The sequence below is a fragment of the Salvia hispanica genome, chromosome 3 (genome assembly GCF_023119035.1).
Source record: "Salvia hispanica cultivar TCC Black 2014 chromosome 3, UniMelb_Shisp_WGS_1.0, whole genome shotgun sequence".
NCBI classification, from domain to species: Eukaryota; Viridiplantae; Streptophyta; class Magnoliopsida; order Lamiales; family Lamiaceae; genus Salvia; species Salvia hispanica.
This window is the reverse complement of record NC_062967.1, coordinates 1666204-1691831: the sequence shown is the minus strand read 5'-3', so window position 1 is coordinate 1691831 and position 25628 is coordinate 1666204. Positions and strand designations below refer to the sequence as shown.

Below are 25628 nucleotides of genomic sequence, written 5' to 3'. Positions count from 1 at the left end.
TAAACTAAACGTTATTAATAGTCAGTTAAATTTTTATGAGTTCTCATCTTCGCCTAAATTTCTACATTACAAAAACAAAACAGCGATTCTTCTGCAAACCGTAAAAAGCGCATTTTAATTTACCAGCTCAAATCACTCCCCTCAATCCCGATCTCGATCCTCTCCGCCTCCGCAATTCGAGTCGTCGCTGGCGTTCGCCTCCGCCTCCGCCGCCGGCATATTAATCCGCTGTCCCGTGATCTTCTCCAGATACGAAACGATCGTCGCCTCGCGGCTCTTCGCCATCGCCTTCTCGCGCGCCCTCGCCGCCGCCTCGCGCTCGAGATGCGCGCGCTCCTGACTCCTCCACGCCTCCTCCCTCGCCCTCCGCTCCTCGCTCAGCCGATCGATCACCTCCGTGAATTTCCGCTGCAGATTCTCCTGGTGCTCCAGCACCTGCTTCACTAAATTCTCGAAGAATTCCTCCATCGGAGTGAATTTCTGCGGATCCGAATCCGAATCCGTCGTTTTCTTCTTCTTCCTCTTCGTCTTCTTCGCTTTGGTTCTCGAAGGTTCCTCTTCGGGGAGTGGTGTTAAGTTAGGGGCTGTTTGGGTGGATTCAGCATTGCCGTGACGTTTGTACACGGCTTCCAGCTCGCTGAAATGTGCTCTATTTTTCGCGTCCAAACAGGTCGCTAGATTTTCCCTCCGCCTAGCTATTTCACTGTTTTCATTGGATGCTTCTGCTGGAAGGGGTTCCCTACGCAATATTTATAAAATTATAAAAATAAAAATAAAACACTCAATTTTCTTGAATTAAATTGAGAATTTTAATAATGTGATGTCACATTATTAAAATTTGTGGAGCTGTGGTGATTTTGAGGTCACGGGTTCAAACTTCCGGCCTTGATCCGCAAACCCGGTCGAGCAGGATTAGTCGGATTCCGTCAAAAAGGCGAATTCAGTGCCCCCGTGGTTTAAACCAAAAAAACAAAACAAAAAAAAATATAGTTTACCAAAATTGTGAGTGGAGCATTCCGAGAGAGGATTGTCGGGCCTCGGGCAGGTGGTATTGCTGACTCCCACGGAGCAAGCCATCTCCGCCGCCGCCAACCTCGTTGAGGCCGAGCTTGAAGTTGAGGGGGAAGAAGGGGGAGGGGGGGTAGTGGGGTGGGAGGAGTAGCGGTTGTTGGGAGGTGTGGATTTGGTCGAGCATATGGGTCGGGTTCATGGACAGTAGAAGCGGGTTGTCGGGTTGCTGCTGCTGCTGCTGCTGCGGGTGGTGGATGCCGGTGATTTCGAAACCCGAATGCATCGCTTGTTTTGCCGAGGGAGATCTTGAAGTGTTTTGGGTTGAATTGTGAAGTTTGGAGGTGAGATTGGAAGAAACCCTAGGAAAAATGGAGGATTTGAGATGAGATAGGGGTAGAGAGAGAGGAGAGAGGGGGAGGAGGAGAAAACCCTCCTTACATGTTTTGTTGGAGAGCAGCTGTGTGTGACAGGATAAAGGGCTGGGAACCGGGTTGTCGGGTTGGGGTGTGTGAATTCGACCCGTTTCTGAGGATTCAAACTTTGTTATCATTTCATAACCTTAGAGTTTGGATTTTGGAATGAGACCTGTGCCAAAAATATCTGAAATTTGAATAAATTGGAATTTTAAATTTATTTGGAATTTTCTGGTTTGGTTTGGATCCAATTGAGTTTTTGTAATTTTTGAATTAGTTTGCAACAATGTACTGAAAAAATATACTCCCTCCGTCCCCATTAGCAGTCATAGTTTGACCGGACACGGGTTTTAAGAAATGTAAAGAAAAGTTAATTGAAAAAGTTAGTGGAATGTGAGACCCACTTTTTTATATTGGTTTTATAATAAAATGTGAGTGAAGTGAGTTAGTGGAATGTGAGACCTACTACCATTTATGGTAAAAATGAAGTGTGACTCTTAATTGGGGACGGACCGAAATGGAAAAGTGTGACTCTTAATCGGGGACGGAGGGAGTAATATTTAATTGTTAAGAATAAAATTGTCAAACAATAATGGTAGTATTTGATTAATATATCCCACAAATTTGATAACCAGATAATAAAATATAAAGTTTGGAGCTGTTTTTAGCTATAGCATGTTGAAAATTTATGTTAAAACAATTGAAATTGAATTTAATATTTTAATAAATGGAAAGTTAAAGCATGAAACTTAGGATCATATCAATCATTTTTACTACTACTATAGTAAAATAAAATATGAAATACTTTTAACATGTAATTGGTGGTTTCACCATTTTTAATTGACAGTACAATTATTAGTACAACAAATTACAAACTCGTTTTTTTTGGGTACCTAATGATAAATTCTGAAAGTAAGCTTAAAATGACATTTCTAAGAAAGTTACTAAGTGATAGTGATGCTTATCATGCCTTTCGTTAATTTAGTTTCTTTGCCTTCATAACATGAAAGAGTGTCACAACGTTTTGTCGTCTCTTTTCTAGTACTATATAATTCTCATATTGAAATAAATTATTTTTAAAAAAGAAAAGTATTTTCCGTAAGCGATTAAAGTAGTATTCATCTAACACAATTGTATGCGAACAATAAATAAACAAAAACTTTAAAATTGGCTCGAACATTAACCAATCTATCAATGTGTTCATGCGACATTGAAGGTACACATAATATATAGCAATAATATCTTACAATAATTACATGGCGAAATATATTTATGTAGTGTCGTTATACTATTAATTCGTAAAACGTAGTTAATGAAATCTAGATCAAGTAGCAGAGTTGAGGCACTATTATACTTTATTTAACAAAAAATTTCAGTCTAAATCTATATAGAGTACTATATTTTACGTATTAAATTAATTAGCCACATACTATAATTGAACAATTTCCAATTTGTTATATTTAAAATTCCACTCAATCAGTATCATATCATATGGAGTAGTACTTACAAAATAACACTTCCCCACAAATAAAGTTATCAAATTTGTACTATGTTATTCCTCACTACAATAATCCTACCCACACACTCCTAGTATATATTTCCTCTCCAAATTATTGAGGTGGGCCACTAACACATCATATTAGTAGCCTTTTCATTTCATTTTACTTTACATACTCAAACAAAAGCACCAAATCTTTGGGTTCCAACACAGAATCCCAATGAAAAAAACACAATCATATTCGTAGTATTAATATCAAAAGAAAAAATGAATAAAAATATGAAGAATTTGAAAGAGGAGAGACAGAAGACAAATGACACGTGCGGGTGTGTGTATGTGTGCAGCAGAGCAGGGCAGGTAACTGCAGAGAAGACATTCTGAAACGGAAGGTGGCGCACGTGAATGTGTCACTGTGTTGCTGTCTCCTTCACTGCATTAGTTTCCGTGTCAGCTCAGTTAATGCCAGACTCCCCTCATCCGACGGCTCTCGTTCGCCCTCGCTATCGCCTTTCACCTTCCGATCTCGCCACGTGTCCTGGCGAATATAGGATTTTTTTAATACAAAATTCAATTTGCGTGTTTTTTTTAAATCAATAATTTTTCTGTACTATTTGTTTATGGTTTTTTATTTTTGTTTCAAATTTCAATAATACAGTACAAAGCCAAAAAAATTAGGAGCACGCGTATGTTTATTTTGTTTCTTTGGCGCCTCCAAAAGTAAAATCCAAGGAAAAATATTTTTTTCGCTCATCCAACGGCTCTCACTCTTCGATTTACCTCGTTGATCTCGCCAAGTGTCACTAGTGAATTATAAAGTGGTTTAATTCAAAAAAAGAATCATAAATTTTTCTTAAATATCCTATTATTTCCGATTTCAAAAATAAGCTGAAAAAATAATAAAGTTTGAATTCATTCATAATCATTCCTGAATAGAAATAGTTTGGTGAAATTGCATACTCACACTCCATGGAAATCAAAAACATACGAGGACATGCGATATTGTTCATTAATCCAGAAAATGACATTTTTATTTAAAAAACGAACAACATTATACTATACGTATATATCGATTTTTTTTCACGCGAAGATAATTGCAAACAAATCTTTTTTCCGATTGGTTTATCATTATGTTCAAAATTAGACAGAACTTCATGACTATCCCAATAATTTGTTCCCAGTTTATCGTGTAAACATATCGTTTTATCAATCAAATAACGTATCATATCATTAAAACTCAAATATTATAAGTATATATATTTATTTGGTTTGGACATCAAAATGTAAATAGAATGAAAATATGTTTCATCATTGGTAAAATTGTTTATATCACTACTAATGTGACAACAATGTGTTGGTTAAATCAACAAAATTGGCATCTCAATATATTTATTTATCAAATGCTACGACTACTCATTTCCTTATTAAGAAATTGGTCTAGTCAATTCTGTACTAAGAAGAGGAGTACAATTTAAGTAATTGTTTAGCAAAATGTGTGGGCTAGTTCGATTAAAATACATGAATTTCGCACTAAATTTGGTATTTTCAGATCTTGTTCTTAAATATACGAAGTTATGAGTCATTTATTATGATAGGCTAATAGCTCTAGGCTTCTAAATTTGCAAGTAATGTCTACACATGTATTGAATAAGTGAAAATAATATGCATACATACAAGTGAAAATTTACCTCCCTTGAAATTCATTAGTTAGTTTTGTTTTTTTTTAAAATATCAGAGAAGCACTCTATTTACTCCCGTGATAACTTTCAATTCTGCGTATTAAAATTATCAACACAAAAATATAATTATATCAATACAACACGTAAACTTAAATATCAACACAAAGACATAAGTTATCAACATAAAAAGCTTGTAAATTTTTGTCTTTATATTAATATTTTTAACGTACAAAATTGATTAAGTTTATAAGTTAGTATTTGACCCTTGTTTAAGTTTATAAGTTAGTCTATGGAGATATTTATATAGCTTATGACTATAAATTAATACCTAAAAATAGTGGACCAAAATATACTTCATTTATTCGACATTAAATACGACAAAGGAGTGGGCCAAAAGCTACTTCATTTAATTTCAATAAAAATAATTTAATACATGTCGGAGAAAAGGACCAATACTGTTCACATAGAAAAGGGCTTTCAAAATAGATAATTGTGGTTAAACAATTAAATAAAAAATTAAACAGTAATAGTATTAGGTTAAATAACCGTTTTCCGTACATATATAGACTATTATATAGATTTAATAGGTGTGATAAAATAATGTTACTTTACTTTATTTATACATAATACAAGTATGTAGGAGTAATTATTTATCCACAATAATTTTCCTTTATTTTTTCCTGATTAATACAAATATTTGGATTCCTGTATATGAGATAAAATTGGGCCTGTGAGCCCATTAATTTATCTGAATAAACAATTCAAATCCAACCCAAACATGAGATAGAGAGCTATAAAAACCAGTAACTGGGCTTAACATACATACCTACAGCTCTTTGTTTGCTAGCTATATTTAAACTGAATTCTAGCATGACAAAATTTGGGGAGTTATTGCAACTACTATAGAACTCACTGTGATTAGATAAGATCTTACTTAATATTTAGCTTCTATCAGTGAAAGACTTCTTCATATTTAAATGTTGGATTCTATGTTTTCATCTTCATCTTTTTTCTTCCCTTTTGACGATGACGATGCAGGACGGAGACATAACACTATGCAACGGCGTCCAACATATAACACGGGGCGATATGGTCCATCTATTAAGATAGCTATGCACCAATTCCAGTGTCTACTCTACTGCATCACAATGACACGAATATTCGACTTTTAGGCATAAGTATGAGAAGATACCGTTTGGACTATTTGAAAAAAATTACTCCATCCGTTCCAATATAAGCGACCCACATTTCTTTTTGGGACGTTCCAAGATAAGTGAGCCATTTTCTTTTTTGGTATTTTCTCTCTTACTTTTTCTCTCTACTTTATTTACTGTCTAACTTTATTTACTTTCCGCTTTACTAACAAAACCTCATTTCCTTAAATCTCATGCCGAAATATTTTTGCTCACTTGTCATGGGACGGATGGAATATATCATTAGATAAAATACCCCACCATAATGTTATTTTATATTATGATGATATGCAAAAAAAATGACTATTTTCAATTAGAAGATTCCGACCATTCTTGTTAGACAATTGGTAAAAAAAATACATATATTATTGTAGAAAATCCAACAAATCGGAATTCTAAATTAGAATGTAGCCCTATTATAAAAGCCAAACTAAAAATTAATTAATTAAAAATGAATTCAACATTATTCGAAGCCCAAAATGTAGTCCATGTGGTATACATAATATTCAATAGTCCTTCCATACCATCATGACACGATAAGGTGGTGTGTCCAACTAATTATTTATTGACAAATAGGAATATAAAAGGTCATACATCCAACTAGACATGCAATTAGTTAGCCAAGTGTGTGATGATATTCTTCTACTCATCCTCAACAAAATCAACACATCCGAAGCCGTTAAAACCACTTTTCTCTCCAAAAGATGGAAAAACCTGTGGCGTTCCCTCCCCTCCCTCCGCCTCCACGTCAGCCTCCCCGCCGCCGACTCTTTATCTTTGCCGAATTTGAAAACTCTCCGCCTTCAAACCCGTTTGCTCTTCGCGGACGATCGCGACGCGGTGGAGCCCTTCTCGGGCCTCCCGGAGCTGGAGAAGCTTATGCTGGTCGGGCCTACGATTGGCAGGCTTGTTGTTATAAAGTCTCCGAAGCTCAGAGTTCTTGAAATCGAGGGTTGTTACCATTTAGATTTGGACGAGGTCTCTGCCCCGTTGCTTACCACATTCAGATACCAACATTATCTCGCTTGGAAATGTTCAAAGGTGAATCTTCCAATGTTGGAACAAGTGTATTTAGACATTCATTGCATTAGACCCTTTTTGCATGACACTCATACCTACTTTGGGAAGATGTTTCGCCAATTTGGGAATGCCACTGAAGTTTCATTGACTTTGGACACTCTAGAGGTACATTTCTCTCTCTACTTCTACTAATAAAGTGTTGCTTAATTGCATGTATGTATGTATTTGGTAACGGTTGTTTGAAACTCATAGATTCTCAGCCGCTTATTCAACTCCTTTGAGCAAACTCCTCCTCCATTTCCCAACATAAAAGTTCTCAAAGTGATGGAAGGTCGTCATGAATTTAGCACGGTGTTACAAAGAGTAATAGACCATTTGACAAGGTCTTCAAACTGTGAGGTGGAGCTTTCTCCTGGTTTATGTATTGCTGAAGAGAGGAGCATCGAAGATAATCACATCTTTAGGAAACTCAATTTCGAATTTAATTAAACTACTACTCCTTATTTATTAGATTGTTAGGGCTTTTCTTAAAAAAAATCTCTTTTTATATAATAATATTTTTATCATTCAAAAATCGAGTTCTAATTTTTTCTATTTCAATTTTTTAGTCTATTTAATTAATTATGTATCAAAATGTCTTAAGGTGATAAAAGAACGTCACAAAATCTGCAATTTGAGGGGAAAGCAAGCAGCTATTATTGTTGGAGCAGCAATAGCTTGTTTTTTTTTATATTTAAATGGATGGATTAAGTAAAATTCAAAACTTATTAATGTTATTTATTGAATATGAATAATATCACGTACCCCCTCCGTCCACGAAAAGTAATCCTTTTTTATCATTTTGGGATGTTCACAAAATATAGATACTCTACACAGGAAAATGCGCGCACTGCACACACGACAAACATGTACTATTCAAAAATTTATTAAATTCAATTTCATATCTCAATTAGTACTTTATTTTACTAGGAGTAACATATAGTAGTACTTATTTAAAAAGAAAGTTCATCTCATTCGCTTAAATCCTCAACTTATCTTTCTATTCGATTCTCAAATAGTATGCAGAAATCACCTTTTTATAAAAGAATATAACATGCTAAATTAAACTTTAAAAAATAAATTTAATTAAAACAGTGCATGCATTGCCCATTTCAACAACGTGTACTTTGATTAAAAGCAGCCAGACTCTTTAAACACACCCATTTCCTTCATTCCTTAGCCCAAACATAAACTAAGAAATCTCCATTCTAAAATCCCAAAATCAGAGAAATTCAAATCCCCTTTTTATTTGCATCGTCTTCAACTCTCTCTCTATCTAATTCTTCTCTCCATATCCCCTTTAGGCTGAGATTTGTAAGTGTAAAATTGGGCTCTTAATGATAGGTTTCTCGAGAAAAAGAATTGAGCTTCTAAAAAAGAGATATTAATCTATTTCTAAAATTTGAGGCTTACAATATTCGAAATTCCTTTTTATCATCGTCAGTAAAACACTTCTCGTTCCTGAGTCCATTAGCATTAATTTTTCGTTTTGGTCGCGAAATCGTCATTCAAATGTAAAAAAGAACTTGGGCCGTTAGATAACTTTCAGCTACATATTCGACGTTCCTTCAAAATCAATTTTAAAAGAGTTGAAAATGTCGGAGTGTTACACTACTTACTCTACTGCATCAAAATGACATGAATATTCGACTATTAGGCATAAGTATGAGAAGATATTGTTTGGACTCTATTTGAAAAAAATATTATATCATTAGAATATTCGACTACTAGGCATAAGTATTATGAGTTTCTTTGTACTTATTTAAGATTATAAACATGGGAATATGGTTGACCCAGAATTGACATAATAAAGACGGCCCAACTTCATCACCAAAGGAAGGAAGAGCAATTTATATATTCTCTTGATTACAAGGTAGTATATTGATACTTGCATATTTTTGTAAAAGTTTGTGTTTGTAGTATTTTGTTGTTCCAACAATGGAGGAAGACCGAATTGGCCAACTCAGTGATGATATTCTTCTACTCATCCTCGATAAAATCGACACATCCAAAGCCGTTAAAACCACTACTCATGCTGCGGGAGCTCGACCTCAGGAACCCCTCGGGCGACCCGTTCATCGTGCCCGGGCGGATATCTTTGCTGAATTTGAAAACTCTCCACCTTCAAACCCGTTTGCGCTTCGCCAACAATCGCGACGCCAAGGAGCCCTTCTCCGGCCTCCCGGAGCTCGAGAAGCTTACGCTGGTCGGGGATACGATTGGCAAGCTTGTTGTTATAAAGTCTCCAAAGCTCAGAGTTCTTGAAATCGAGGGTTTTTACTATTTAGATTTGGACGAGATCTCTGCTTCGTTGCTTACCACATTTAGATACAAATCTTATCTCGCTTGGAGACGTTCAAAGTTGAATCTTCCAATGTTGGAACAAGTGTATTTAGACATTCATTGGTTTGGACCCTTTTTGCATGACGTTCATGCCAACTTTGGGAAGATGTTTCGCCAATTTGGGAATGCCACTATAGTTTCATTGACTTTGGACACTCTAGAGGTACGTTTCTCTCTCTACTCCTACTAATAAAGTGTTGCTTAATTGCATGTATGTATGTATTTGGCAACGGTTGTTTGAAACTCATAGATTTTCTGCCGCTTATTCAACTCCTTTGAGCAAACTCTTCCTTCATTTCCCAACATAAAAGTTCTCAAAGTGATGGAAGGTCGTCATGGATTTCGCACGGTGTTACGAAGAGTAATAGACCATTTGACCAGGTCTTCAAACTGTGAGGTGGAGCTTTCCCCTGGTTTATCTCTTGGTGAAGAGATGAGCATCGAGAACAATCACATCTTTAGATAACTCACTCTCGATGATATTTGATTTGTTTATAAAAAAAATCTCTTTATATAGTATTATAATTATATGCGAATTATTTTATCATTCAGATATCAAGTTCTCTTTTCTTTGTTCAATTTTTCTTGTCCTAATTATAATACGTAATGTCTTAAGGTGATGAAAGAACATCACAAATTTTGCAATTTGATGAGGAACAAGCAGCATAGCTTGTTTTTTGTATGTTTAAATGGATGGATTAAATAAAATTTAATACTTATGAATGTTATTTCTTGGATATGAATAACATCACATACTTACAAGTTTCAAAATTCTTTTTATCATCGTTAGTAAAACACTTCTCCTTCCTTGACTCCATTTGCATTTTTCGTTTTGGTCGCGAAATCGTCATTCAAATGTAAAAAGGAACTTGGGCTCTTAGATAACTTTATCATGTCCGCTCGAACAAGACTCGAAACAAACAAATGAATCTATAACAAATCTACGTTGTGCACTAGAATTTGATCAATCCTTGATTTCCATCATAGGCAGAAAACAAAACCAAGAATTATGTATCTTTGTCAATCGGGAGGAAATTTTATTGCGTCAAATTAAACCTAGTCTGGTTCAACGGCTAGTTTAGATCCAACGGCTCAGATTAAATCTTCAAACTAAAACTCAATCGGACGGCTACTGAAACTCCGAAGCTCAAGGGAGCTTCTTCCTTCATTTTCTGCTTTATGGGTTTTGATTTTGTGTTTCAAATTTCAATAATATAGTACAAAGCCAAAAAAATTAGGAGCACAAGTATATTTATTTTGTTTCTTTGGCGCCTACAAAAGTTAAATACAACTAAAAATATTTTTTTCGCTCATCCAACGGCTCTCACTCTTCGCTTCACTAGTGAATTATAAAGTGGCTTAATTAAAAAAAATCATAAAATTTTCTCAAATCCTGTTATTTTCGATTTTATAAAATAAACTGAAAAAAATGAAGTTTGAACTCCTTCATAGTCATTCCTAGACAAAGAATTTGGTGAAATTGCATAGTACTCCCTCCATGGCAATAAAAAACATCTGAGGACATGTGATATCGTTCATTAATAAAGAAAATGACATCTTTAATGAAAAAAGAACAACATTATACTGCACACATATGTCAAAATTTTCACCCGAAGATAATTGCAAACAAATCTGACTTTAAAGTTTTTCCGGTTGGTTTTTGATTATGTGCAAAAGAGTCTATAATTAGACAAAACTTCATGACTATCCAATAAATTGTTCCTAGTTTATCATGAAAACATATCATTTTATCAATCAAAAATCGTATCATTAAAACTCAAATATTATAAGGGCTCGTTTGATAAAAAAGATGAGATATAACAAGATTTGTTAAATAAGATAAGAAATGCGGGCTTCGTGTCAAGATAAGCTTGGATGAAGGTTTTTTCATTGTAGTTTGGTAGACAAGAAACTATCTAGATTTTGTATTAATAAATCATAATAAATGAGGTAGAAATGCTATCCGACCAAATTTGTGAGATACATATCTTTGTATTTTAAGGAAAAATTTGCGGGCTCGGATGGGCCATTGAGAAAACCACGGGCTGACATAATAGGTTAACTATGATATCAAACACTTAGAAATAGTCATATAAGTATCTATATCTAGGCATTACTAACTTATCAAGCGGAAGTATATACTGGCTTGGACATCAAAATGTGAATAGAATGGAAATATATGATACTACCTCTGTCCTAAAAAATTTGTCCCTCTTTGACCCGGGACGAGTTTAAGAAATGTAATGGAAAGTGAGTTGAAAAAGTTAATTAGTGGATTGTGAGTATGAGGTCCACTATAAAAAATAGTAAAAAGTGAAATGAGACAAATTTTAGGTGACGGACGGAAATAGAAAAATGAAACAAATTTTCAGGGATGGGGGTAGTATATCATCATTGGTAAAGTTGTTTACATCACTAATAATGTGACAAAACTGAGTTGGTTAAACCAACAAAATTGGCATCACAAAATTAGCAATTTTATGAGGAAACAAGCAGCTATCGTTGGAGCAGCAATAGCTTATTTTTTATATATTTAAATGGATGGATTAAATAAAATTTAGTAATACTTATGAATGTTATTTCTTGGATATGAATAATATCACATACTTTCTCCGTGAAGAGTAATCATTTTTTTGTTCATTTTAGAAACTGTCCACAAAATAAATAGTCTTATTTAATTGTCATCGTTTATTGTGTTAATATTGTTATCGATTATATATACAAATTCGATTATTGTGTTATTTAAAGGCATATTCTAACCATACATTAATTATATAATTCTAAATTCTAATTAATTTGATATAATTGTCATAATATAAATATTTCTACGAAATTTACCTCGTATATAAATGTTCGTTTTTACTTGGGTTAATACAAATCACAATAATTATGTTTTCCAATCGTATGACAACTTTATCAACTCAAAACTAAAAGAAAACAAGTGAAGGTAGTACACGTAAAGTCAAGTAAAATAAGTGGATTCCATTATACAGTGGATATTTATTTATACTAGTGTCACATCCGTGCATGCACGGCCCAATTCATTTCTTCTCTTTATACTAATTTGAAATATGGGTCCATAAGAATGCTTTCAATCTCTACTACATGATCAACCACAAACACATATTGACTACAATTTAAACCACAAACACATATTGATTACAATTTAATTTTTAATGAAAGAAAATGAAGACATTATTAATGTATGTGTTAGGGCATGATTGACATAGCCATCTTCCAAAAACTATCCGACAACGCCGATATTCCAACTCAGAGCCAATCTTCAACTTCTGAAAAATTCAGAAAACAAAGTCCAAGCTAGTGAGTAGTGAGACGTTGAAGAGACGCCGGGAAGAGGCGGCGGCGAAGTGGAGGCGGTGAATGTGAGAAGAGAAGAGAAGATTGACTTTTTTTAGCGTGGAGTTTGGAGGGAGTAGAATGAATTTTTTGAGAAATTGGATTAAAGGATAGTTTAGTCAAATTATAATTATTGAAAGGGAAATAATAAGAAAAATGAAGAGAATATAAATAAAAAGGTGAAAAACCCTTATTCTGAAAATTCGGATGCCTCGGATTCATATTTCGAAAGGTCAGCGAATTTAATCCCTCATCTCGAAAGGTCAGCGAATTGAGATCTATATTCCGAAATTTCTCTTACTTTAATTACTTTCTCTCCCATAATTCATAAAACCTGCACCTACACCGGAATAGGACGACTCCGAGAAAACTTGCGCCGGAACCACCGGAGGATAATTCGCTCCGAGAAAACCTGCGCCGGAACCGGAGGATGGACGATGAAGTCAATATTGCCTTCACACAGGCTTGTGTCCCTGTTTATTTATTGTCTCGTTGTTTTTTGCTCACAAGCATTTTGTTGGTCTGTAGATAGAGGAATTATCTTTGATGAAATTGTCTTGTGACAAGTTAGATGGATAGATTAATTCATTGAGTATTTACGACTGAATTAAAATTAAGAATAATTGGAAATTTAGAAGCACATATCCTGAAATCTGGTAGATGTAAATAATTCTATTTGAGTTGAATCTTGGATGCGAGTAGTAAGTATTGTTCAATTACTTCAAAATATAGCTTTGGTTGGTTTATCGCAAATAGAATTGACCTCATACAATAGTGTGGTCGTACACATGACGAAAACAAGATATTAATTACTTCAAAATATAGCTTCGGTTGGTTTATCGCAAATAGAATTGACCTCATGCAATAGTGTGGTCGTACACATGACGAAAACAAGATATTACATCCCACTGTCGTTCTATTTTTTTGGTCTGTAGGAAGATGCAGATTCAGTAGAAATATTAAACAAGCATTTCCACGCCACTGGTGTAAAAGTACGCACACGCTTCATTGCAGAGCCGAACGAGAATCTCCATCTAGGACATGTCATGGTAAGACCAATCGTCTAATTGTATTTATTTTGGCTTTAATCTCAATTCTTTTTTTTAATAAATTGTATAGGCTATGTTTGTGAACTTTGGCATGGCTAAGAAGCTCGGTGGTGGCTGTTCCCTCATGTAAGTGCTTCTATACGAATTATGTTATTAACTTGAGATATCACACATATTTTTTGTCTTCTAAATAGATTGGATGACACGAATCCAGCAGCTTCCGAAAGCAATTATATAGATGACCTCGAGGAGTATGTGGCATGGATGGGCTTTGATCACTTTAAGGTATAGTCCCGTTGAAAATCTTGTGGACATAGTCTAATATTGTTTTAAAATTTCAGATCACCCGCGCCAGTGATTATTTCCAAGAGCTATATGAATTAGATGTGAAGCTGATACGTCTTGGACATGTTTATGTTGATAATCGGGGTGGTTCTTGTTTGGACACTCTTGATTTTCCTTATCTAGATCCTAACTGAATCTTTTTGTTTAGTTATATAATTTTGTCTAGCTATTATAAAGTAGAGAATATGTCTATAAAATTGAAATTTTGAACTAATTTGATGTTTGATTATTTTTTGCTTAATGTGTGACAGTGATTGACAATAATTCTCTTCGTATGTGATCAATTGATGATTCTCTGAAGTTGTTTGATCGCATGAAGGAAGGAAAAGCAACATTAAGAATAAAACAGAAGATGTAGAGTCATAATTTCAATCTGCATGATCCAATTGGTTAATTTCGGTATATTGTACCGAAGTGTACCGAAATTTTATATCATTTCAAATACTTGTATGCCGAAAAATATATTTTCAAAGCTGAAAAATGAAACCAAAAATAATATAATTTCAACACAATGGAATAAACATTGTTCACATCTCCAAAAATAATATAGTACGATATATAGAAACAAAGAAAAACTTTCCTTATAGATTATTTGAATATGAGTACATAGGGGAGTGATCAATTGCTAACTCATCATTTAATTGCTAACTACAACTAATTTAAGGCCATAGGATTTTAGAAAACGTGTGGTCTACAATTTGCCACGTGTAATTTTCGTTTTTATTAATAAAATCAAAAAAGATAAAAAAAACGGCAAATTAGGGTTTTAGATGAAAATGTCAATATAGTATTTCGAAAATATCAACACAATGCTTTGAGAATGTCAACACGATGCTTTAAGAATGTTAACCCATTGCTTATATTGACACATGTATTATATTGACATATTTTATATAGTATGTTGACATTTATGCTTTACGAAAAAATGAAAAATTTGCGATTTTTTTTTCAAATTTTGACGTCGGAACATATGCATAAATGATATCGTTGGAATCCTTATAAAATTATCTTTAGTTTGATATATGTTATTATGAATTTAAAGTTTTGCGATTTCTTCTAAAAGTTAGTTATAGCTAAACATGTGGTTAATTGACATTAATACCCCTATTGATATTTTTATGGAATTAATCCTATGGCTTTATTGACGTTTTTTTTTATCGTATTGATATTTCTTGGTTGATGATCTAGGCCCTTAATTTGAATATCTAATGGCTATTATTTAGTTGTAGTTAGCAATTAGGTATTGAGTTAGCAATATAACACTCCCCTGAGTACATAAAACAAAGAAAAACATTCCTTATAGATTATTCATCTCATGCAAATATGACATGTATTCTCAATCCTACTCCAATCGTAATTCTTAACAATATTTCCTTATAGATATTCATGACAGTTATATAAAATATTTAACTATCATCATTCAAATCATAAAAAAATGTCTAACTTGTAATCAAGAAATCGAAATTTCAGAGACAAAGTTGCACAATCAAATCAAACGTCGCTGAGAGCTTTCGAGGTCGTATCATCAAACGAGCCAGGTTTATGGCCTAATAAGGGCAACCCTCTATTGAGACAAGTGGTGATGTTGTACGGACAGATCGGGGCTCCTCCGTGACTCTGAAGATCCTCGAGCGTGTGTTTTTCTTCAAGGGTTCCGAGATGGACGAAGGAATTTACGTGGAATTGTTTTGGATTCAACATTGATTTGAGTGTATAAAAGTGAAAAGTACTAGTTTATTATCGTATTTGTTTATTGTGTTGGAAGTTGGGAAATAGTGTTAGATTAATTTGAAGTCTATGTAGAAACAATGGTATCTAAAGTTGCATGGTTTTGGTATAACCAAGATAAACATTAATTTTATATGAAAAATTAGACTACTTTAGTTATTAATTTGATGTTTAGGAAATATTGGAGTCTCTAGTCATTAATTTATGATACACGATATTGTCAATTTATTGGTTTGAACATATGCGATTTGGATGTCATTAGATTTTTCATTAAATTATTTTTAATGTACTAATAGGTAACTTTTTTCTTTGTGATAAACCACATTAGTATATGTTTTATTTACAACCTAATTGAGCATGTTAGTTTCCGGCAAGTATATCAGTTATCTATAATAGAATCAATATACTCCTACTTAATATGCATTACAATATTCCATAGTCTACCAAAAATCGACATAAATGTATATAATATGAATTTAATGTGAAATTAGTATAGCAAGAGAGAGGGAAAGAAAATAAGAGAGAAGTAGTATTAGTAGATTGTGGGTTCCACACTAATAATATAATATTTTTAAATATTTAAAATTTTTCACATCTATAAATTGGTCTAATTTTTGTGAACAGTCCAAAATAGTAAAACTTGTTTATTTTTTTTGAACGGAGGAAGTATCAATTAAGATATTCATTAGACTCTTAATATAATTATTTTTAATTTAATATATATATATATAATTTTTAAAGTTATATTTATACATATAGATACGTGAAATTCAAAGTTTTGAGATTTCTTTTAGGATAGAGAAAGTTTTATTTTAACTATTAAGGCATGCATCAATTCAGGGTACACATTAATTAATTTGAAGAATATAGAAAGTTGAAGAATATAATGTGGGAAATCAATCATCTCTTTCTCTTGTATCTTCCCCAAATTCTTAATTTTTTCCGATCACTTTAAATATTATAAAAAAGTAATTTATTTTTATAAATGAGCATTTCTTGAATTTAACTAGAAAAGTAGTCACTAGGACAAAAAAATACTCGTGGGTCCCCCAATCACAAAGAAAAATGAGGTTTTAATGTGACTAAATATATTGAGAGACAGTTTTGCATGTAGGGGAAAAGTAAAAATAGTATTTTGTCGGCCACCTACACATATTCCTTTCATCTTAAATCACGATTTTTGTGGGCCGTCCGATTTCAATTTACCCTGTTTTTGCAGCCGTTGATTTGGCTCCGTGGGCCAAAGTGTTATATCAATAGGTGTATTATAATTAATTCAAATGTTTTAACCTTAATCAACTTATGTTTTACACATGGAAAATGTTGGTTAATTATGGAGCAAATGCAGCAGCATTCTGACACCTTATTTTACATATATCAAACATGTTTTACTGATTGTTTTACCCCACATATTTGTTACATAGTTTGATTGAAATGTTTGTATTATAAATAACAACAAATCTATTTGACCAAATTTTGTACGATCAAAAACTAGATCGCGGAAAACTGCGGAGCAAATGAAGCAACATTTTGACAAATATTAAAGATATTTTATTTATTGATTTTGTATTAAAATTTTGTAATGTCAATTATCACGACTATTAATCATTCACGAATAAAATCTATGTCTAACTTGAAATATTCATCTGAAAAAATGACAAATAAAGTTTACATCGTTGATATTTACTACTCCATCGATCCACTATCTAGAGTTTCGATAGTTAACAAAACACATTTTAATGTAAAAATTGGTCAAGTAAAATAGAGAGAAAAATTATTCAAATTGGTCAAGTAAATTTTAATGTAAAAATTGGTCAAATAAATTATTTGGCCAAATTTTGTACAATCGAAAACTGCGGAGCAAATGAAGCAACATTTTGACACATATTAAAGATATTTTATTTATTGATTTTGTATTAAAATTTTGTAATGTCAATTATCCCGACTGTTAATCATCCACGAATAAAATCTATGTCTAACTCAAAATATTCATCTGAAAAAATGACAAATAAAGTTTACATCGTCGATATTTACTACTCCATCGATCCACTATCTAGAGTTTCGAGAGTTAACAATAATGTAAAAATTGGTCAAGTAAAATAGAGAGAAAAATCATTCGAATTAGTGGAGGTCATATTATAAAATATGGAAACAGTTTATATGTTTTGTGGATGAATCTAAATAATTGATTATAGCATACACATCATCGTTAGTTCATTACACCGTTTAAAACGGGCCTTATTTTTTTAGGTTAGAATTTCATCATATCATCAATAAATTAGATTTTGTAAATCCTCCATGATTTACATACTAAAAACACTCAAACTAAAATTAGAGCATTGCCAAATAAGATTAACCTTTAATTTTAGCATTACCAAATATAAGAATTACCATATAAAGTGATATGATAGATTCTAATCCAAATCGCCATTTTCCATGAATTTAATACTTTGGAATCTAACTATACTAAGTAAATAACTTATCATTCTTTTTCAATTTTTGGGACAAATTTCTATATAAATAAAACCAAAATAATGATTTAATTTAAATAGAATCCGGCCCAATAACGAATAACATATTAAGCGGGCCGCATTTTATACAAAAATCGGCCCAATAAAAGCGCCGCATCTAATAACGACGTCGTTTGACGAAAAAAAATTGAGAAAGTAAAAATAAAATATCATTGCTAAGAAAAGACCGAAAATTTCGTTCAAGTCTTTATTTTACTCTTATAATTTTTCGATTTCAAGACAAACCTTTACCTCTGGAGAGAGAGAGAGAGAGCTGAAGGAGAGGAAAACAAGAGAGAGAAAGTAATCGAAGAGGAAATTAAACAATCTCCATTTCCGCTGATCTGGCTCGAAGAGGGAATTCGGAGGAGGATATGGAAAATGATGATTCTGAATCGGGGTTTTGGGCTGACTTTGACAATGGTGGCGGTGGTGGTGGTGAATTAGGGTTAGAGGTGGATGCCGAGCTAGCAAACGCGATGGAGACGGACGAAATGTTTGATCTTGGCGGCGAATCGGGCGAGAGAAGTGAGGATTTCCTGCTGTGGCTGAATGAGAGGAAGGGTAGGCAAGATGATGGGGCTAGTGGAAGTCAGGAGCTGAAATTGGATGTTAATTTGAATTTGGGATTGGGTGGTGAGTCTTCGTCTTCGACTTCCGCGGCAATGGATGCTGTGAGAAGAGAGAGTTCTGATCGCGATTCGCAGAGTAAACGACCCAAAGTTCATTCCTTTTCTCTGTAAGGACTCCCACTCCTAGGTGCAAAGTGCTAGTAATCTGGTTTGTAGTTTGTTAGGTTGATATTTCTATTTGAAAGTAGAAATTTTGGTGATATTTGCATATGTTTTTAGCTGTCCCAAGAGCAATTTATAGGCATGAGTTTAAAACATTGATAGCTCATCTCTGGTTGCTGGTTTTACTTTACTAGAGACCTCAGGGTGTGGCACTGTTTAGTTGTATGTTGAATTATCAGCATGTGGTGTTAAAAAAATTTGATCTTGATTTGTGTATTTCAGGGACTGGGGCACTCAGTTCGAAAATGAATTTCATTACCTTCATCCACATCATGGCAAGTTTGATGATGAGGATTTGCCTGATTCTCCGATTGGTGGAGACGATGCAACAAACAATATTGATGCTGATAGGATGGATGATGCGGAAGTTCTGATGGATCTGGCCGATAGGATAGATGATATGGAAGTTCGGATGGATCTGACTGATGACTTATTGCATATGGTAGTGTTATTAATAATTAGTACTATTGCTAATGACTCTCATGGCTTTAATTTTTTATAGCTGGTTTTGATATTAATGCTTATTCTATTCATGCAAGGTTCTCTCTTTCTTGGAACACATAGATCTTTGCCGAGCTGCAAGGGTTTGCCGGCAGTGGAGAGATGCAAGTTCTCATGAAGATTTCTGGCGGCACCTGAATTTTGAGAACCGCCACATATCTCTGCAGCAATGTCAGTAGAGTATTTCTATGGTCTCTTATTTTGCTAAAATGCTACTCCATCTACCACTGTTTATTTATACTGGCATTAAAGCTGTGATTTCAAGCTTCACACTATAATCTGAGTCTATGTTGAATCTTTCGTATTTCTTCTATATTTTTCTGAAGTACTATATGACTTATTTATTAAACCGATACTTATCTATTCTAAGGTAGATAAATATACAGCAGAACAGTTTTTGTACCTTAAGTTTGACTTGATATGTTTCTAGGCTTGTATTTTTAACTGATCTCATTCACGATTGTTATTATCCTTGTCATAGATAAAATTCATCAAACTGAATGTATGGCAAAACAGGTTTTGTAACTTAAGTTTGACATGTTTGACACTGACTTGACAAGTTATCTGTTCTGTTGTTTAACTGAGATCTTCTTCTAGTTAGTTATTATCTTGTTAAAAAGAAATTTTTTGACAATCTATGTGATGCTATATGTTCTTTTCTACTAATATTCATAGTCAAACCTCATGCGTTCTGATAATATTTTGTTGAACGAATTTGCTTTATGGCTAGACTTAGTTAAACCCGTGGGGCATCTACTACAAAATGTCGTGACCTATTGAAGTAACCAAATAAAGTTGTGTTGGACTATGGATTTATTTTCTGCTATTAGGAGTGATGCTGATGATGGCTGGCGGGGAAAGTACACTCTTATTTTCTGGAACTATGCTATAAAACTGTTTGGCAATTTGCACGAATCTGAAGTCTATTCTAATATATGACTCAAAAATTCTTCTATTGGCTAGTAATTTATTTGTTTGTACCTAGATGTTTCAGTTTTTTGGTCCCATGAAGAAATTAACTTTCATGATTTTTTTTCATGTATCAGTTGAGGACATGTGTCATCGATATCCCAATGCTACTGCTGTGAATATTTATGGTGCCCCTGCTATCCATCCCCTAGCGATGAAAGCCATGTCATCACTGAGGTAAACTGGATTTCGATTTTACCCGACAAACTTGTATGCTAGTAAACTTGATATGCTAGATAATTCTTTTATCTTTTGAATTTTCAACAGAAATCTTGAGGTTTTGACCTTGGGCAAAGGCCAGTTAGGAGAAGCCTTTTTCCAAGCATTGACAGATTGCCACATGTTGAAGAGTTTAAATATCAATGATGCTACGTTAGGTAATGGTATTCAGGAAACCCCCATTTCTCATGATAGATTGCACGATCTTCAGATTGTTAAATGCCGTGTGGTTCGCATCTCTATCAGGTGATAAGTAACTCCATTTCTGTTTCCAAGTTCCTCAATTAGTCTTCCAATATTTAATGTAAAACCCCAAAATTTGCAGGTGTCCCCAGCTCGAGACATTGTCTCTAAAGCGCAGTAGTATGCCACATGCAGTTCTCAATTGTCCCCTTCTGCGTGAGCTTGACATAGCTTCCTGTCACAAGCTTTCAGATGCTGCAATTCGCTCAGCTGTGACACCATGCCCACTCTTGGAGTCCCTTGACATGTCAAACTGTTCATGTGTCAGTGATGAGACACTACAAGTCATATCTCAGCATTGTATACATCTCCGCATTCTTGATGCTTCATACTGCCCTAACATCTCTCTTGAAGTAAGTTCTATCTCGCATCGCATCCAAATCTTGTTGTTTATATGCTCACTTCAATTTAGTACATACAGACGTGGGCCATCTAACATGTAATTACCCTTTGCAGTCTGTGAGGCTTAATTTGTTGACGGTTCTGAAACTTCATAGTTGTGAGGGAATAACATCGGCTTCAATGGTTGCTATAGCTTCGAGTTCTTTGCTCGAGGTTTGATTACACTCTCCTCTTGTGTATTTCAACAAAATTTGTTATTGTGATGATGATGTATGATATAATAGGCTGGAATTTATCAAGTTTGCTGATGCTCCCTATGCATTTTTTTCTAGGTTCTGGAGCTTGATAATTGCAGTTTATTAACATCAGTATCTTTAGATCTGCAACGCCTGAAGAACATAAGGCTTGTACACTGTCGAAAGTATGTCCCATTCTTTCACATGAACTTTGTCACCTGTTTTTTGTCTGCAGAAAATGACCAATTAATTGCATTCTTTGCAGATTTATTGATTTAACTTTGAGGAGCAGTGTGCTGACATCAATCACAGTTTCAAACTGTCCTTCTCTCCAAAGAATCAGTATTACATCAAATGCACTCAAAGTATGCCGTTCTTCATCATAGATTATGATTCCTCACAGTGAACTAGTGCTTTTGTCTTTAAAGTTATTGTAATCCATACCCCAGGGTTAAGTGTACTTCATTTGTTGAATTGCAGAAACTAGTTTTGCAAAAGCAAGAAAGCTTAACGACCTTGGTCCTGCAATGCCCTTCTTTGCAAGAAGTGGACCTCGCTGAATGCGAATCATTGACGAATTCGATTTGTGAAGTTTTCGGCAGCGGAGGTGGCTGCCCCTTGTTGAGATCATTAGTTCTTGACAATTGTGAGGTTAGTTACCATATTTTTAGTAGATGTATATTCTAAGGATTCTTTCTACGGTTTGTTGTCATACCTGATTGTGTCCATTGCTCTTTTTCAGAGATTGACAACAGTGAGTTTCCGCAGTACATCTTTGGTTAGTCTTTCACTTGGTGGTTGCCGTGCTATAACGTCTCTTGAACTCAAATGTCCTTACCTTGAGCATGTCTCGTTAGATGGTTGTGATCATCTTGAGAGAGCATCATTTTCACCTGTAAGTCACTACCTTATTTTTAACTGGTTAATGCAATTATTCCGATTTTCTGTTTCTATGTCCTGCTTGATTGGGAAGCTATTGGATTTTCTTTGTAAAATGTCCGTCTTTAACAGTTTGAGAAAAGGCATAAAGCTATCATATTCATCAATCTGCTCTTTATCCGCCTTCTGCTCATCACCCTGCCATAATTTTTATGAATCCATTGCAGGTTGGTCTCAAGTCATTAAATATGGGAATATGCCCGAAACTGAATGTGCTCCTTGTTGAAGCACCATCAATGGTTTCCCTTGAACTAAAGGGCTGTGGTGTATTATCTGAAGCATTTATCTACTGCCCTCTTCTTACAGCTTTGGATGCATCTTTCTGCAGGTGAGTTTACTTAGTAATTACCATGTGTTTTTTTAGCTTTTTGCAACCTTTTTTAACAGATCAAGTTGATACAAACGCATCTAACTTCCCTTGCGTTGTTAATTTGCACAGCCAACTCAAGGATGATTTCTTATCCGCTACTGCATTTTCATGCCCCCTTATCGAATCATTGGTCTTGATGTCATGCCCATCTGTTGGTCCTGATGGACTCTCATCTTTACGCGGCCTTCGCAGCTTGACTTACCTCGATTTGTCGTACACCTTTTTGGTTAATCTGCAACCTGTTTTCCGCTCCTGCTTGTATTTGAAGGTACTTTACTGCATCTGAATCCCCAATCGCTCTTCCTTTTGTTAGCTGAAGCTGCTTGTTATGTTTAATCCTGTGAAGCCTATCGAGTAGTATGCTCTTACAGTCATGTTAACCTGTACTTACCTACAGGTTCTGAAATTGCAAGCATGCAAGTATCTCAGTGACACGTCATTGGAGCCTATTTACAAAGGCAATGCTCTCCCAGCTCTCTGTGAATTGGACTTGTCATATGGGACGCTCCGCCAGTCGGCGATAGAGGAGCTGCTTGCTGGTTGTAGGCACTTAACTCATGTCAGCCTGAATGGTTGTGTCAATATGCATGACTTGGATTGGGGTTTTCACAATGGACGATTATCTGATGTCAGCACTTCTTACGAGTTGTTTGGTGGCTCGTCCGGGGAAAATGATATGCTTCTGCCTGAGCACGAACCTAACCGCCTGCTCCAGAATCTTAACTGTGTCTGCTGTCCAAATATCAAGAAGGTGGTTATTCCTCCTACCGCGAGATGTTTCCATCTATCATCTTTGAATCTTTCCTTGTCATCAAACTTGAAGGAAGTCGACATATCATGCTGCAATTTGCTCTTTCTCAACTTGAGGTATGTGTATTCACACTAAATAATGTCACGCTTCTTATCCTGTAAAAATTGAGTTTTAATACTTCGTATCTGTTTTCATTAATTTTTCAGCAATTGTAACTCGTTGGAGATTTTGAAGCTCGATTGTCCACGTTTAACCAGTCTTTTTCTTCAGGTATGATTTAACTACACCCATAACTAGTGTATATATATACAATAAGTGCCAATGGTTACGTATAACTACACTTTTTCACTAAATTCACGTAAACATTTGCACATAAGCCCGATTAATTTTATGTTAGCTGACAAGATTTGTTTATTTGTTTTGTGACAACATTCATGTTATGATATTTCTCCCTATTTAACTTTTGTGGCTTTGTTTATGCATATGCTGTGATACACAGTCTTGTAGCATTGACGAGGAAGCTGTCGAAACGGCTATAATTCATTGCAGTGTGCTGGAGACACTTGATGTCCGTTTTTGTCCAAAGGTAGTGCCTATTCCTTTTAAGTACAACACGCACACGTCGATATATTTTTCGTAGTTTTTAAGCATGCTTCTCTACTCTACAGATATCTCCACTGAGCATGAGTACACTACGCCAGGCATGCCCGAGTTTGAAGCGGATCTTCAGCAGCTTAGCAGCGACGTGATGCAGTAAGAAATTACTACTCCTACTGTATAAGATATTGATGCTAATAGAGCAACGACGCGAGCCTGTCCTGTCACTGTACATACTGAGTTTTGCCTTTCTTAGGGCTTAGGATATAAGTACTATGTTAGGTTCTTGGTGATTAGGAATATTTTTACTCCAGTTTTTTTCCTGTGTGTGATCACTCTATTGTTAGTTTTGTAAGCTTTAATCTATTCAACTTTGACTCTTTTACTCTATTTTAGTGATTTCTACAGCTTCTATAGGCAAAAATAGCTTCACGAGAGTACAAAAATCTAAGTGATAGTTTTAGAGATAATCAAGTAAGATTACAACATTGATTCCAATTTCTTTAACTGGGGTCGAGTATCTCGGGTGATGCATTCGTGTATGCATTCGCCATCGCCTTTCCTTTCTCGAGAACGGTCTTCAGAAGGTTGTCTGAAGATTGAACCGGGTGCCTGTTCAGTGCATTGAGTGTGGTCATTGCTTCGATCAAGGAACCCGAGTCCTTTGTTGATACAAAGCAAAAAATGTCATCTTGCTTTGGATGCATCTGTAACGCGAAGATAAATACTGGAGATTGCCTAATTCTTTGATCTGAAAAGAACGACGAAGAAGAAGATGAGGAATCGCACGACATGCGACTGATAATTGTCAAACCTACACAAAAACACTTCAAACTCATATGAATCAAATTCAAAGCTTTCTTTCTTTCGCTGCATTCTAGTACTGCTATATATTTTTTACTTATGTAAGTTTCACACCAGATATTGTAGGCCATCAACTAATAAGATGTTGAGACAAAATGAGAAATAAGAAAATGGAAGCACGAGTGTCAGTGCACACTCTGGACTCATATAATTATTTTGCAGTGGGCCATCAACTAATAAAAGTAGAGCGTGTGCACTAATACTCACGCTTCCATCTTATTTCTCGTTTTGTCTCAACATATATCCCTCTCTCTCTATATACAAGTATAAGAAGGAGAGTTGTAAAGATTTTGGTTTCATAACTTCTCCAACACATAGCTTTACTCAAACTGATCACATAGATAACGAGAAAAGATTCGTTCGTTCATATCATACCTCTTGACGTATTTATCCATCGCGTCTGCAGAAACACCGGTCCATGAATAAGATCATTGAAAATTACTAAAAGCAAAACCAAAGCAATATAAACATATCAAAATCAAAATCAAAATCAAAAAGAATAAGTATCCAACTACTCAAGTCCAGCTACAACATCACTGAATAGTCTCAATAGGGTGAAATTTATAGTATTCGTTAAGTCGGGGGGCAAATTGCAAAAGACTGATTGGGTAAAATTTGTAG

The 25628-nt window shown here is 34.6% G+C and overlaps 2 protein-coding genes across 2 annotated transcripts; one reads left to right on the top strand and one right to left on the bottom strand.

Annotated features, from left to right (window-relative positions):
- Positions 1-1464, bottom strand: LOC125211613. The gene is made up of 2 exons (XM_048111485.1): positions 996-1464; positions 1-739 (listed from the first exon to the last, which is right to left on the bottom strand). The coding sequence occupies exons 1-2, from the start codon at positions 1292-1294 to the stop codon at positions 142-144; spliced, it is 897 nt and encodes a 298-aa protein (XP_047967442.1). The 5' UTR covers positions 1295-1464; the 3' UTR covers positions 1-141.
- Positions 1465-18416: 16952 nt separating this feature from the next.
- On the top strand, positions 18417-24533 carry LOC125214542 (F-box/LRR-repeat protein 15). Its single transcript, XM_048115614.1, has 17 exons — positions 18417-18921; positions 19199-19418; positions 19516-19648; positions 20524-20623; positions 20714-20911; positions 20991-21261; positions 21365-21463; positions 21583-21671; positions 21752-21851; positions 21967-22137; positions 22229-22381; positions 22593-22753; positions 22865-23063; positions 23193-23662; positions 23753-23816; positions 24046-24132; positions 24215-24533. The coding sequence occupies exons 1-17, from the start codon at positions 18557-18559 to the stop codon at positions 24293-24295; spliced, it is 2961 nt and encodes a 986-aa protein (XP_047971571.1). The 5' UTR covers positions 18417-18556; the 3' UTR covers positions 24296-24533.
- Positions 24534-25628: the final 1095 nt, after the last annotated feature.

Excerpts from the sequence above, each read along its gene's own strand:
- LOC125211613 (XM_048111485.1), bottom strand. The coding sequence starts at position 1,294 with ATGCATTCGGGTTTCGAAATCACCGGCATCCACCACCCGCAGCAGCAG. Across the intron at positions 740-995 it reads ATGCTCCACTCACAATTTTG|GGAACCCCTTCCAGCAGAAG; the intron begins GTAAACTATATT and ends AATATTGCGTAG.
- LOC125214542 (XM_048115614.1), top strand. The coding sequence starts at position 18,557 with ATGGAAAATGATGATTCTGAATCGGGGTTTTGGGCTGACTTTGACAAT. Across the intron at positions 18,922-19,198 it reads AAAGTTCATTCCTTTTCTCT|GGACTGGGGCACTCAGTTCG; the intron begins GTAAGGACTCCC and ends TGTGTATTTCAG. Across the intron at positions 21,672-21,751 it reads AGGCTTGTACACTGTCGAAA|ATTTATTGATTTAACTTTGA; the intron begins GTATGTCCCATT and ends CATTCTTTGCAG.